Genomic DNA, 13,638 nt, shown 5'->3' with positions numbered 1-13,638 from the left:
CAGTTGGAGTAATGTCACATTTATGTTAACTTAATCGAGATGAGGCATTGTTATCCTTATTTATGTGTATAAAAAGCTAAAGCTAATCATGGAGACAGATAAAGGGGACCCCCCCCCCCGTTCTGTTGGTACCTTGCCTAATGCTGCTGATTGACGTGGAAGCATATAACACAGATGCATATGAACAGGTTTCTGTAGTGCCACCAGCAAGAAATACCGCAAACTCCTGGGAACATAAGAAATACCACGGTACTGCTTTGTTTCCCCTTCCTCCATATGAAATGAATGTGTATAACCCTAAACAAAGCAAATGAAACTTTCAAATGGTCGCAAACTAAACAATTATATTTTTTCCCCCTAAGCCAGGCTACTTAATATTGTCCAACCTTAACTGCTTTAAATGCAGTTTAATAACTTTAGTTATTTTAAACATACATGGCACGTTTGGAAATTATCACTACTGAACTACTCTAAAAATACTAAAACGACATCCCCTACGCACAATTTAAAAAGTACGTATTTTTACTTAGAAATTTGGGTGGGTCAAAAAAAAATAATTGGTTGGGCTACATTTTTCACGTTGTTTGAACATTTATAGCCTGGAAGTGTTACAATAAACACAAGGAGCCTTGTCACGTATTCACAGATATTATTAGTGAGTGAGAAGTGGTTGATGTGGACTGATAGATCACCATAGACCAAGACATTACAACCAACCTGTTAACATGCACAAGACTAACTTCCACGCGTCTGGATATATTACTAAAAGACCTCCTATTCGGTGAAGGTTTAATGTACTCCCAAGAAATCTTCCGAAGACTTCTTTGTCTACGCCTACAAAGGAAGCCGTAAGGGAGCGTGACATAATAGACCGTGTGTGAGCCACCAACAATTCCGCTGAACACTGGGGGAGCGGTATAAACTGTTTCTTCAAAAGTCAGAACAGAAGATTATTGTAAATGCTCTTTCCTAAAGTTTTTCACCAATAGAATCATGAACAGAACATGTTGGTCATTTGCGGCTGATCTCAAAAAAGGCAAATAGAGAAAAGTTGCATGTATCTCTAATTTTTAGTATAAGGATGCTAATCTACTCAAAAAATGGATTCAGTTAACCGATGTACACGTGCAGTGACAAAACAGTTGAGGCCTGGTCTTCTAAACAGCCCTTAACGAGACACGGAGACACTTTAATGAATAGAGGGCCAGTCACACATTAAAGATAATGTGATATGTCTTCATAAAAACAATACTTCCCAGGTGTATGCATGTCGGGAAACATCACTTTCCCTCTAATGACTAAAGAGTGAAGGCAGACCTAGATACTTCAATTATTGGATTTTTAGGATTTTTTCGGATGTAGCTTTCATAAGTTCAGACTCCGTTTATGTAGCAAGCTCATGCCAGACACACATCTAGACAGCTGTGAGGACTGACTTTAAGGTAATTTAGGTTTTTTAAGCAGTTGGTTGTTCCTGTGTTCCCAGTCTCATAGTAAATGGCTGGTTTTACGTGATCAACTATTGGCCAATAACATGTGGACTACAGCATACTATGGATCTGAAAATATTCCATCCACTTATTGAGGGATGCAATGTAAAACAAACTTCCCTAAGAGAAGCAGAAACACCATTCTTGGATACAAAAGAGGGTTCAACAACACTGAAACATAACTGGCACATATTAGCTAAAACACTACCAAAAGCATCATTTAACTCGCAGAATCTGTCCAGGAAGAAAAGAAACACACATAAACCAGGGTTCTCGACCATTTGATCTCCAAAGAGTTACCCATCTATGAAACAGGCAGTAACCACACAAATTGACAGAAAGGAATACTGTGGGCATGGGGAGACAGATGTTCTGTTATTTAAAATAATTGTTGAGATGTATAACTTAGGTATATATTCCCCCTTTTTTTGTTTTAAATCTCTGCGAAACCCCCTTTCATATTGATTGGCCTTGCCTATCAATATAAAGGATAGTTGTGTGGAGGTTCCTAAAAGAATAACAGTCCATATAAACACAGTACCTTAGTATTTTTTTTTTTACACATTTTTTCTTTTTTAATTTAAATCAATACCCATCCCAATCTCTCAGTAAAAATATTTTAAACTCTCTTTTTTTAGTCTTTAAACATTTGTTTCCAAAGCTGATCTTATCATCCAAGTCTATTAGGCGTCAGGCTACTGGGATTCCTGCTTTACACAGCTAGATGGGATATCATCATGAGTCCGGAGGTGGGCAGCGTGTGCACTCTCAAGGTCAAAAGTTAAATTGCACCGGACACACTCCCATGAACCTCCATGGTCCTGCTTTATGCTTGAAGGCTGGGGGGCTTCTGGAGCAGGGTTTACTTGTCTCTGATCAGTCTCCTCTTCCTCGTCTTCCTCCTCCTTCACCTTGTGCACGATGAAGAGGTGCCGGTTTAGAGAGATTTGGGAGGTATAACACAAACCGCAGTGCACACACTGGTAAGTGGAGTTGTCAGTCTTGTGCTGAGGTATGTGCTCTAAGAATTCTGTGTTGTTGTTTGCAGTAAAGCTACACTTTGCACATTTATACAGAGTTTTTAGTTTCTTTCCCTGGGAATCCTCAAGAGCCTCTGTAGCAGTCCTCTTCACGCCTGTGATCTAGATGGAAGGTATAGAATAGAGATTATAATTAAAAAAATAATAATTATTAGACACATAGTGCATGTGAATAGGTGAAAAGCAGTACCTGCTCCTTATCACTGCTCTGTGCCGATGTGTTGGAGGGCACCAAAGCACCCTTTGTCACTTGGGTGAGTTCAGGGTTTTTAATGCCATGCATTAGGATGATGTGATTGGCCAGCAAAGACGGCTTGGCAAACTTCGGCTTCTCTGTGCAGTAGCTGTACGTAGAACGAAACGAGAGAAGTGGTTAGAGATGGCTTGCACAAAGGTGGAGCCAGGAACCGGGCTTTAGACAGAATCATATTTTAGCCATGCAGAAAACCTCACGGACCATGCCACACTACTAGAATCAAGAAGAAAAAAAATATCTGGCTTACTCAATGAAATTCCAACAATACACCAAAGCCAACCCCGACAAGTTTATCCTGCAAATCGGGCTAAAGAGTAAAGGTAGATATGTTTGTGTCATTTCATCCTATTAGGGGAAACGCTTTCATATGCACTTTATCAAATATGATAGTTGGGTGGCACTTTTAAGTTTTCATGTCATCTGTTTTGCAAATGCATGGGGGGGATTCTGAAGAATTTCCCCACATGCAATCGCCCCCCCCGCTAAACACCCTGCAGAATATGTGTCCAACCTAACATCTCCCTGCTCATAATATACCCCCCTCCAGTCAGCTCCACTGCTGGCTAGGGAAAGGCTAAGGTCTGTTCGGATTGCCATGTGCATGCGTGGAAAGGGCCGCCGTTTATTTTAGCTTCAAGCAGCCAATCCACAGACAATTGAGACGGAGGGCAGCTGGTAAGTGCTTTATTTTAGTTTTGGAAGAATGCATATTAAAGTACCCACTTAATACTTTACGGGGGGGGGGGGGTCAAGGACAGCCAACTATCTCTTTACCTATACATTGTGCAGCCCCAGCTAAGGACCTTGGTAGTACACCATTAACGGTTATTTCACCTCAACTGAATGGTTTAGTGATCAATCCTTCTGTGGGAGAACAGAGGGAGAGTACAATTCCTGTTCAACATTCATTAGAGGAAGCAAAGGACTAAAACCCAAAAGGTAGTAAATTTCTCTTCCAGATTGGTGCCCTAAATCTAAATTTCTACAGTGATTATTCCCTTTGCTCTGTGTAAAGTTTAAAAAGTAAAAAAAGTTTTACTTCTATTTGTATTACATCTGTCTTGTAAGCAGAACATACTATTTACCAGTACATACATGAAAACCAATTTCCAGAAATCCAGAAGTAGGAAGTGGTTTAAGAGACCAAACGACCTTTCACACAATGGGCCTGCGTGAAATCTTTTGAAAATAACTTAAAATACCACCAAGCCGTTAAATATATAATTGTTTGGAGATTAATAGCAAAGATATTTTTTCTGGCTTTATATTAATCAGATTGCCCGGCCATGTAGTATGCCTTAGTACTCATACCAGCATGTGTAGTCTTTTTTTGTGTCGTGATTGTTCCGTACGTGTCTTCTTAAGCTGGTGCATGAGTTAAAGGAACGCTCGCACTGTCTGCATGGATATCGCTTCATACACTGCGAACGAAAGCAGATACACAGAAAATAAAGTCAGCGATAGGTCACGCAAAGAGCAGCGTAACAGTGTGTGGTCGGCACTATAAAGGAAACGCTTAAACTGCCAACATTTTTGTGCAAAGCACCAAAAAACAATGAAGCAAATGTGATTGTTTTCCTTTAAATATGAAATATATGATCTTCATCTAAGTTACAATAATGATCAAACACACAAAATGATATATTCAAAACACAGGGATAATACAGTAATGTGTGGGGTGGAAAAAATGTATGTAGACCCCTAGGCTCATCACTTCAACTAAACCTAATCGGAGTCAGAAGTTAGTTTGTGTAGGTCTAATCTCCAGCAGCATTATCCGCCTGTTTGAGGTTAATGCTGCCAAAAGGAGGTGCGACCAGTTATTAAATCCAAGCGGTCACTTTTTCCACCAACACTGAGTGTTTAATGAGTGTGTGCAATAAAGACATGAAATATTATCATTGTGTGTTAATAGCTTATGCACATTGTGTTTGTCTATACGTGTAACTTAGATGTAGATCAGATCACATTTTATGAACAATTAATGCAGAAAACAGGGTAATTCCAAACTAGATATTTTAGTAGTTTATTTTAGCAAGACATATCTACATGATTCTATTGGGTAATAAATGGAGCAATTTGAAGAATAGGCAGCATTATGTTTAATCCTTCTTTTATCATATTTTAGGGAAGAAAAGGGTAGTAGCAGCAGCGCACAGGTTCAATCTGAGAAGCCAAACACATTGCACCCATCCATTTAATATACCTGTACATAAATAAATATTTATCATCTCTCCTCTTTTCCCAGTCTCTCTTCTTTTTCATCATCTCCGCTATATCTTTCTACTTATCTCTCCATTTTCTCCCTACCTCTCAGCATTTTCTTCATATCTTCCCCCTTTCTCTGACATGCAAAGGGGGGAAGAAAGGGGACAGATGGTGCAAACTGGGGGTGAGTGAGAGACAAGAAGTGGGAGAGGTAACGACAGAGGAGATTTTCTCTCTCAATATCCAACCCTTTGTCCTCTTTCTCAACACTCCCTCCCCCTTGTGCCATCTCGCCTCTTTCTCAATACCAACCTCTTTGCAACAGCTTTCCTTTCTCCCCCTTGCACCGTCTCTCCTGAAAACCAACCTCTTTGCACCATCTCACCTTTCTCCTCATCACCCTTGCACAATGTGCACTAGACAAAAACAATTGAAGCACACACTTGCGTACATGTATCCATCCTGTCACATTATGGTAGGACTTCCCCTTTAAACCTTACTTTGCCATGACTCTTCTTCATGTGGAACACATAGGTCTCCCGGTCTAGAATCCACTCTGAGCATTCTCCACAGGTCCAGCCTGAAAGCTTCAGTTTCTGCTGAGACTGTGAAGAGTCAGTGTCCTTCTTGGAGGAGGACGCTCCATCACCCTTGGATCCTGCCTTCACGGATGTAGAGTCGTTTTTCTCTCTTGCAGTATCAGACTTCTTCTGGACGCCTGCAGCTTCATCAGGAATTTTAGGAAGGCCATGAACGCTCTGTTTAGGGTAGCAGTGTATAAAGTATTTTATTAGCAATCTTACAGGATACTCCGACCTTGGTTATGGACATACATTATAAAAGATACATCAATGCAAGGTCTTACCTTGAGATGCTGAATTAGCAGCTGTTTCTGCATGTAAGCCAGCTGGCACTCAGGACACTTAAACACATTCACTAGCAGGGTATTGGTGTTCTGATAGAAGTGCTGGTGCAGAAGCCTCTTCTTATTGAAGACTGTCTCACAAGAACACTTATAGATTATCCTGTAAAATAAAACATGCTTACAACCCAAAAACTAATGGATTAGCAAAAAAAAAAAAAAAAGCCTTCAAAAAAACAGCATTTTATTTCTCATGACCGTGTGTCACCAGCAACACATCAAAAATCATAAATCCCTAATAAACAAATGAGCCCAACATGCCTAACATCGTGAATCTTATACGTTCAAAAAGGGGTACAAAGAGGGCCAGGAACTTCGCGACTAGGCTCTAGAAAATCAGATTAAGGGAGTGAATTGTGTGACACGGGAGACACTTACTGTGCATTCGTATGAGTGGCAGTGGGATGCTGGGCAGTGATGTGAGCAGCCGTGTTTTCTGTGCTCTTGAAGGCCATCGGGCAAAAAGAACACTTGTGGAAGACCTCACAATGCTTGTCCTGAATGTGACCTTTGAGCAACCCAAGAGACATAAACACCAACCCACAATGAATGCACCTGTTGAAAAATAGATAAAAAAACCAATCAAATCTCTTATACATAGCCAGCCTGGCTAACAAAAAAAACAGTATATAGCTGTGTGTATATGAAGCACATTTAAGCTGGGTCATGCCTTCACAGAAGTCTCAAATTTGACCAAAAATGGTACAACTGCACACACGCACAATATATACATGAAGCTTCTCCTCATTTATGGAATCATTGCATTCAGATTGTAGAAGGCCATCCACATCTGCATAAACAAGGTGGTGTTTACTGTATAAATGTACACAAACATGAACACAATAAATGTAGATTGCCAGAGATTGTGTAAGCACTCATTTATCAAACCAAACACTTAAAAAGAAATATGATTACACTATCACTTGCAAAAGCCAGTGTGAGGCTCAGGGTGTACATCATCTGTCTCCCCACACACATTTTATAATATATATGTACAGCATTCTGAGAAGCTATACTCACCGAAATGCCACCTTGCGTGTGTAGTGCAGACAGTTTTCTTTGACGTGGGTCTGGAAATAGGCTGATCGACAGAGCACCCCACACTCTGGACAGCAATACGGAGACTTGTGTGTATGAGTGCGCTGGTGAGCCCCGTAACTGCACTTATTAGGGAGCATCATCTGGCACACCTGGCAGGTCTGCAGGGGTTGCGAGAAAATGGGTTAGACAAGAATACAGAGTATATGTTTTCAGCAAAACAAATTCAACACTAGCTTAGACATGACAGTAGCGGGAGGCAAAACAGAAATGATTGGTAACAAACAAGCAGAAAGTGCACAAAACATAACAGCAGAGGTTATGCAGAAAAATACCATAAAGGGGTTTGGAATAGGCAGGCAGGCAATAAAACAATGACAACAATATTAAAGAGACAAGGCAGGCAGGTAAACAAGAAGAAATAATAACCAAGTTTAAGTTAAAAGCACCACGAATTGCCATAATGCACATCTATATAGAGAAAAACATTAAAAATTATTGTGTGCCAGTATATACGTGGACTCCTTCCCGTTACCTAACATCAAATACCAAATATGAACTAAGTGGAAATGAGTCTTCTAGGCTCTCATAAAACGTTTGGAGCAATTTCTAAGTAGCTATTTGATGATCCTACTAGATGTAAGGTGACCAATATACAGAGCAACACAGTATTTTAAGTGACATTATTCCACATCTCTACAAAGTTTCAATATCTCTTCTACCTCCCTTTTAAACTTCCATTTCTGTGAATCATATTCTGCACTGCATTGGCTTCTTTAACCTCCCTGTGTTATTATGAATGGGCCAACACTGGCAAGTTTCTCCAAAGAGGACCGAGATGGAACCGCATTGTTCAATGTGTAAAGAGACTCTGCAGAATTCAGGTAAGCTCCTCTGGGGTTGGACCTTCATAATGTATAGTGAGGTCAATGTAATGCCATCAGCATTTGATTGAATTAATAAAAGCAAAAATTGTTTCACCAATTCCTGAAAGGGGCAGTGATGTTAAATGTATTTCTATAGATCAGATGTGCAAATAGTATTTAGTTTAGGGCTGCAACTAACGATTATTTTAATAATCGATTAGTTGGCCGATAATTTTTTCGATTAATTGGATAAAAAAACCAACAATATGCAAACTTTTCGTTTATTTAAACTTTAATGAACTGGATGTTAAAAAACAACTTAAACTTAACATTAACATTCTTATTTTGTTACGAGAACCCAAACACAATATTTATCAAACTAGTTTTAATACCTAAACCACTCACTTTGCACCCTGCACCCAGTCTCCCACTCTGCCCTGCACCCACACTCTGCCCTCCACCCCCACCCTGCACCCCCACTCACACCCTGCCCTGCACCCAGTCTCCCACTCGGCTCTGCACGCTGCCCTGCACCCAGTCTCCCACTCTGCCCTGAACCCCCACTCTGCCCTGCACCCACACTCACACTGTGCCCTGTATCCCCACTCACACCCAGCCCTGCACCCAGTCTCCCACTCTGACACTCTCATACAGACATTCACACATAGAGAATCACTTACCTCAGCTATGGACTCGTTCCACTTCCAAGCTTCAAGAAGTTGAAAAAAACTTTATTCGAACGGCAGACCAACATTGAAGCGCGTCACGTAGCTCAAAGAACGCTCGCGGAGGAGGTAAAACGAGCCGAGTTCTCCAACAACTAATCGATCACTTCATTAATCGATAACGGAAATCGTCGACAACGATTTCCGTTATCGATTATTATCGATTTTATCGATTCGTTGTTTCAGCCCTAATTTAGTTCACTGGTGCATGTGTTTTAAAGTAAAAGAGCAAGATTTAGCTTAGAGTCAAGCACTCCCTCTCAACAGAATCATATAGCATGCCTAATGCATTGTCAAAGATGGCATAATACATTCGAGGGGCTACTGACCTCTTTAATGCAGAGTTCCATATTCTTTCACTATCCATGCTAGTTTAGACTTTAGCCTAGTGCAGACTCATTTTATCTAGCTCTACAGCATCTTTACCATTCAGTAAGAATCCTTAATCTTTACAGTACCTACTTTTAGAATACCAGGTATTTAAAGGTCCCTCAGAACCTGCATCAACGGTTTTGAATGAATATTTGGTTGCAAGCCTGCTTTTGGAATGTATCTACATGGTGGCCGTGTTGGAAATGTAGGACTTATTCATATAAGAACTAGAAATAGGACATTTGGTCATATAGCGTATATGTGAATAACTTCATTAATCATTGAGTTTAGAGGTTTCAGCCATACCCATTGCCAACAGGTGTATAAAATCAAGCACATAAGCAGCCACATCCATAGAAAAATGTCGGCAGTAGAATGGGTTGTACTGAAGAGCTCATCAAAAATGAAATTTCTGCCGTACTATATTTGCCCTGGTCCAATGTAAGTGCTATTGTAAGGTTAAAGCATCTAGGAGAAACCTAACAAAATCACCTGTCCACTGTAGCATCACTTACTAGAGAGTTCTAAAATGCCTCTAGAAGCAAAATCAACTTCCATGGCCAAGCAGCTGCACACAAGCTGAATATCACTACATAGACATTAGTGGTGTAAAGCAACTGGACTGTGAAGCAGTAAAAACATGTTCTCGGGGGTGATGAATCATGCTTCACTATCTGGAAGTATGATGAAAAAATCTGGGTTTGGCAGATTTCAGAACCCTACCTATCAGAATGTATAGTGCCTAGTGCAAAGCTTGCTGGAGTGTTAACGGTCTTGGGCTGTTTTTCAAGGTTTGATCTAGGCCCATTAGTTCCAGAGAACTAAGCGAACCAGTGAGTTCCAGCATATTAATGCTCTAGCATACAAAGACATTTTAGACATCTGTATGCTTCCACCCTTGTGGCAAACATTTGGGGAGGACCCTTTCCTGTTCCAGCATTTACTCTGCCCCTGTGCACCAAGCAATGTCCATAAACACAAGGACTAATCAGTTTGGCGTAGAGGAACTGGAGTGGCCTGCACAGAGCCCTGATGTTAACCCCATTAACCATTGGGATGAATTGGAGCACTGATTGCAAGCCATCCAACACCAGTGCCTGACTTCACAAATGGTCTTTAGGCTGAATAGACACAGATTCCCACAGACACACTCCAAAATCTTGTGGAACAGCTTCCCAGAAGCTGTTATAGCCACAAGAGGGGGTTAACTGCATATTAATGCACAAGATTTTGGAATGGGATGCCCAACAAGCACATTTAAGGTGTGATGGTCAGGTGTGCACATGAGATGGAAAAGTTAGATTTTAGGCTCATTTTAGTTATGGCATCTCCCACAGAAAAAACATAGCTATAGAGATGTTTAATTGCTAGCTTTAGTATATGCAGCCTCTATACATTCCTAAACATATGAAGTATTAATGAGTGATAGGTCTGCTTACATATCCTTTATATTTGCCAAAAGTATTCTGCTTTCATATTAGTAACCCGTGTGGAGAACCACAAGTAAGCGAATACCATAAAAGCACTAACTATACATTAACTAGAGTGAAGAGTCAGCCAACTCACCAGTCCATCTTTATCTTCAGCAACCCTTTGATAGTGTCCTGCTAGACAAGTGTAATCATCCACCTGCTTGCCACATTCTAAACACTTGAACCCATGGCGTATCAGTCCATATGGGTCTGCATAAAGAGGCATGGCTGGTGAGGCATAAGAAGAAGTCCCAGACCCAACACCTGAGGGTACTGTTGAAGATACTGTCCGTTGAGTGGCAGGTAAAGGCTGAGCAGCAAGTGCTGGAGCCACTGGAGATGGTGCCAACATTTGTTCAGAAGAAATGGGTTTCATCATTAGTTGGGAGCACTGCATGATCAATCCCTTGCTCTTGTGCTCCCTGGCATGGCTCAGCAAGCTGCATTTGTTGTAGAACTGAACAGTCTTGGAACACTGACTGCACATAACCTCTATATATATACTGCGCCTGCTATGGTGCTGAGCAAGGCTCTTTTCCAATGCAAATGAATCACCACACTCAAGGCAAGTAAAGCCAGTTGCTGGAAGGTGGATATCACATTCAGGAGGTGGGTTCAGATTTGGGGTGTATGTTGGTACAGGATTGGTGCTATGCAAAAGTTTATTAAATGCCTCGACAATGACTGGTGCAGATATTTTAACTTGGTGTACCAATGGTACAGTCATAGGCGCCACCTGCCCTTGTGTCTGCCTTGCTGATGTTGCTTTGGCAGCAACAGGGGTAGTAATACTATTTGGAACCAAGTTGAGACTGGCAAGGTGGACTGCCTTGGGAAGCTGAGTGGTAGGGTTGGAAGTTGTCTTGGTTGTAGGTGGAGCTTGTTTTTTGTTTTGTGAAGAGTTTGAGGTCTTAGCCGATCCACTACCAGGGTTAAGATTTGATGTTGTTGCTCCCTTTTTCTTATCAGCTTTGGCATTAACGACTTGGGAAGAGGTCACACCTGGTCCCTGGCTGCTTGTAGGGGCTGCAGTTTTCCCTGGATTCTTCACTTTTTCCTTTTCAAAGTCAGTTGTGTCTTCCGAGGGAACAAAACCTTTTAAGTCCTCACTAGAAGAGTTCTCAGCCTGAAAATCATCTGGAGATTTTACCATATCATCTGTTTCAACCTCAGGCAAAATTCTGGTTACAGTTCTTTTGATCTCTCCAGATGAGGTCTTTATGGTCTTTATACGCACTTTAGGAATTGCAGGAGGAGATCCAGCACAGACTGAAGGTGAGCCTTTGCTGCTTGTGTCACTGCAGATGCTCATAGGGCTGTCAGGTGGTTTCATAATTTTCTTAACCACCTCTAGTGGGCTTCTGGGACTTTTAGGGGACTTGGGCATTTTGGGACTACCTTTAACACTGTCTTTTAATGGAACAACTGCTTCTTTAGTAACACTTGAGGGTTCTTCTTTGGGGACCATGGCAACCTTTTTGGCCTGCAGTGCCACCAAAGCAGCCACACAAGATGATAGCTTAGAATTCGCTGGCTTGATACGCTGCCGAGGAGGCACAGCAGAGGAACATACAGTAGACTCTGAAAATACCTTTTCTTCAGAAATATCGTTCTCCTCTTTAAAGGACATAGATTCTCCAAGCAAACTGTTGGCCTTCTCTGTTTCTCTTCTTTGCTCAGCAGATCTCTCTTTTTCCAATTCCTTACAGTCTGGTTTCTGCTCTTTCTTACAGTATTCATCAAACATGCTTAGCTCAGTCTCTGCAGGTTTCCTTATTGAATCCACAACACAGGACTCCACAGGAACATACATAGTGGGCTGTGGGAAATATGGACTCTCTGATACTTTTTGCTTGCTCAAGACTCCATTATCTTTCGAAGTGTCCTCAGGTTCAGGGCTGGATATGGGACTAAACTGGTTAAAAGTTGGCAAGGGTTCTGGCTTATGAGACTCAAGTTTGTCAACATAACCTCTTGAATTGTCCCCATTAATGAAACCTGGTTCAAACTTGACGTATCCTTGCCCAACAGTATGGGGCTCAGGTCCCACCTCTGGACTACGGAAGCCATTTTGTAGCAGAGTTGATCCCATGTGGTTCCCCTCTTTCTCAGTCGCTTCAAAAGATTCCTGGCGGCTGGTGTTTTTCACAATAACACTAACTGCAGGAACATCAGGAGCTGGCACAGGCTGACTTAAGGACAGGTTTTCATCCAAGCACATTCCTGGTGGTTTGAGGTGGTTTTCTGGTTCATCACTTGTAGACTGGATAGCTTCTTTGGGGTCTAGGCTGGTTGCATCAGGAATATCAAAAGCAGCCAGGAGATCATCAAAGTCTGGAGTCTTCATGTCCCCCATGACTGGTGGTGTAACAATGTCTGTATATATAAAAAAAAAAAAAAAATTAAAATAAACTCAACATGAGTTCTTTACAACTGATGGGAAATACTGTGCAAGCTTTCTTTAATGAGTTTTTGCCTGCAGTGTCTATGAAAAGGAAAAGGCTGCAACGACAGCAATAACCGATGCTACACTAGGGCTCGGCTTAACAAAATGACTAACCAGTTCTGTTTTGCTGGGTTTTTTTGTCTAGGCACAAAGCAGCTCGGGTTAAATTTTTGCATACAATATTTTCTAGGAAAATGGTGGCGTTAACATGGAGCAGCTACAAAACGGTATAAAAATGTTTACCTGGCAGTCCTAATGCATGGCTCCACTCTGCATAGAGTCTGCACACAATCTAAGAATAAACATTAAAACAAGGTTTAAGTTACATGGTTTCCCACCATTCACCGACTCTCGCTACATTTGTTTGTACACTACAGAACTACAAAACAGTGATCCACCATGAATAAAGGAAGTGTAGACACTCAAAGTGGCAGAGGAACAGACACTTAGAAGCACTTCTAAATAGGGCTGCAACTAACGATTATTTTAATAATCGATTAGTTGGCCGATTATTTTTTCGATTAATCGGATAAAAAAAAACAATATGCAAATTTTTTGTTTATTTAAAATTTAATGAACTGAATGTTAAAAAACAACTTAAAATTGACATTAACATTTTTATTTTGTTATGATGTAATAAAAAAACAATATTTTCAAAGTACAAAAACCCAAACACAATATTTATGAAACAAAATAACCCCAAACATTCTGAAAAGAGGTGGACTATTACTGTTCAAGAAACTTTGCCCCAGCCCTGGCACTTTGCACCCAGCACTTTGCACCCAGCCCTGGCACTTTGCACC

At 41.0% G+C, this 13,638-nt stretch overlaps 1 protein-coding gene across 1 annotated transcript; it reads right to left on the bottom strand.

Annotated features, from left to right (window-relative positions):
• Positions 1–2,185: 2,185 nt before the first annotated feature.
• On the bottom strand, positions 2,186–12,745 carry LOC149298659 (zinc finger protein 592-like). Its single transcript, XM_089487027.1, has 8 exons — positions 10,484–12,745; positions 6,937–7,115; positions 6,295–6,471; positions 5,860–6,019; positions 5,495–5,752; positions 4,098–4,207; positions 2,721–2,874; positions 2,186–2,632 (listed from the first exon to the last, which is right to left on the bottom strand). Exons 1-8 carry the CDS (start codon positions 12,743–12,745, stop codon positions 2,186–2,188), a joined length of 3,747 nt encoding a protein of 1,248 aa, XP_089343153.1.
• Between the last annotated feature and the right edge of the window lie 893 nt (positions 12,746–13,638).

The sequence above is a fragment of the Sceloporus occidentalis genome, unplaced genomic scaffold, assembly GCF_023333645.1.
Source record: "Sceloporus occidentalis isolate IW3139 unplaced genomic scaffold, rSceOcc1.0.p SCAF_31, whole genome shotgun sequence".
In the NCBI taxonomy this organism is placed as follows: domain Eukaryota; kingdom Metazoa; phylum Chordata; class Lepidosauria; order Squamata; family Phrynosomatidae; genus Sceloporus; species Sceloporus occidentalis.
This window is presented reverse-complemented; position numbering and strand designations above follow the sequence as displayed.

Bases quoted from the DNA above. Each gene is read 5' to 3' on its own strand.
- LOC149298659 (XM_089487027.1), bottom strand. From the start codon at position 12,745: ATGGGGGACATGAAGACTCCAGACTTTGATGATCTCCTGGCTGCTTTT. The intron at 6,020-6,294 runs GTAAGTGTCTCC...TTTATTTTACAG, and splicing joins GCCACTCATACGAATGCACA to GATAATCTATAAGTGTTCTT. The intron at 2,875-4,097 runs GTATGAGTACTA...TTCTACGTACAG, and splicing joins AAAAAAGACTACACATGCTG to CTACTGCACAGAGAAGCCGA.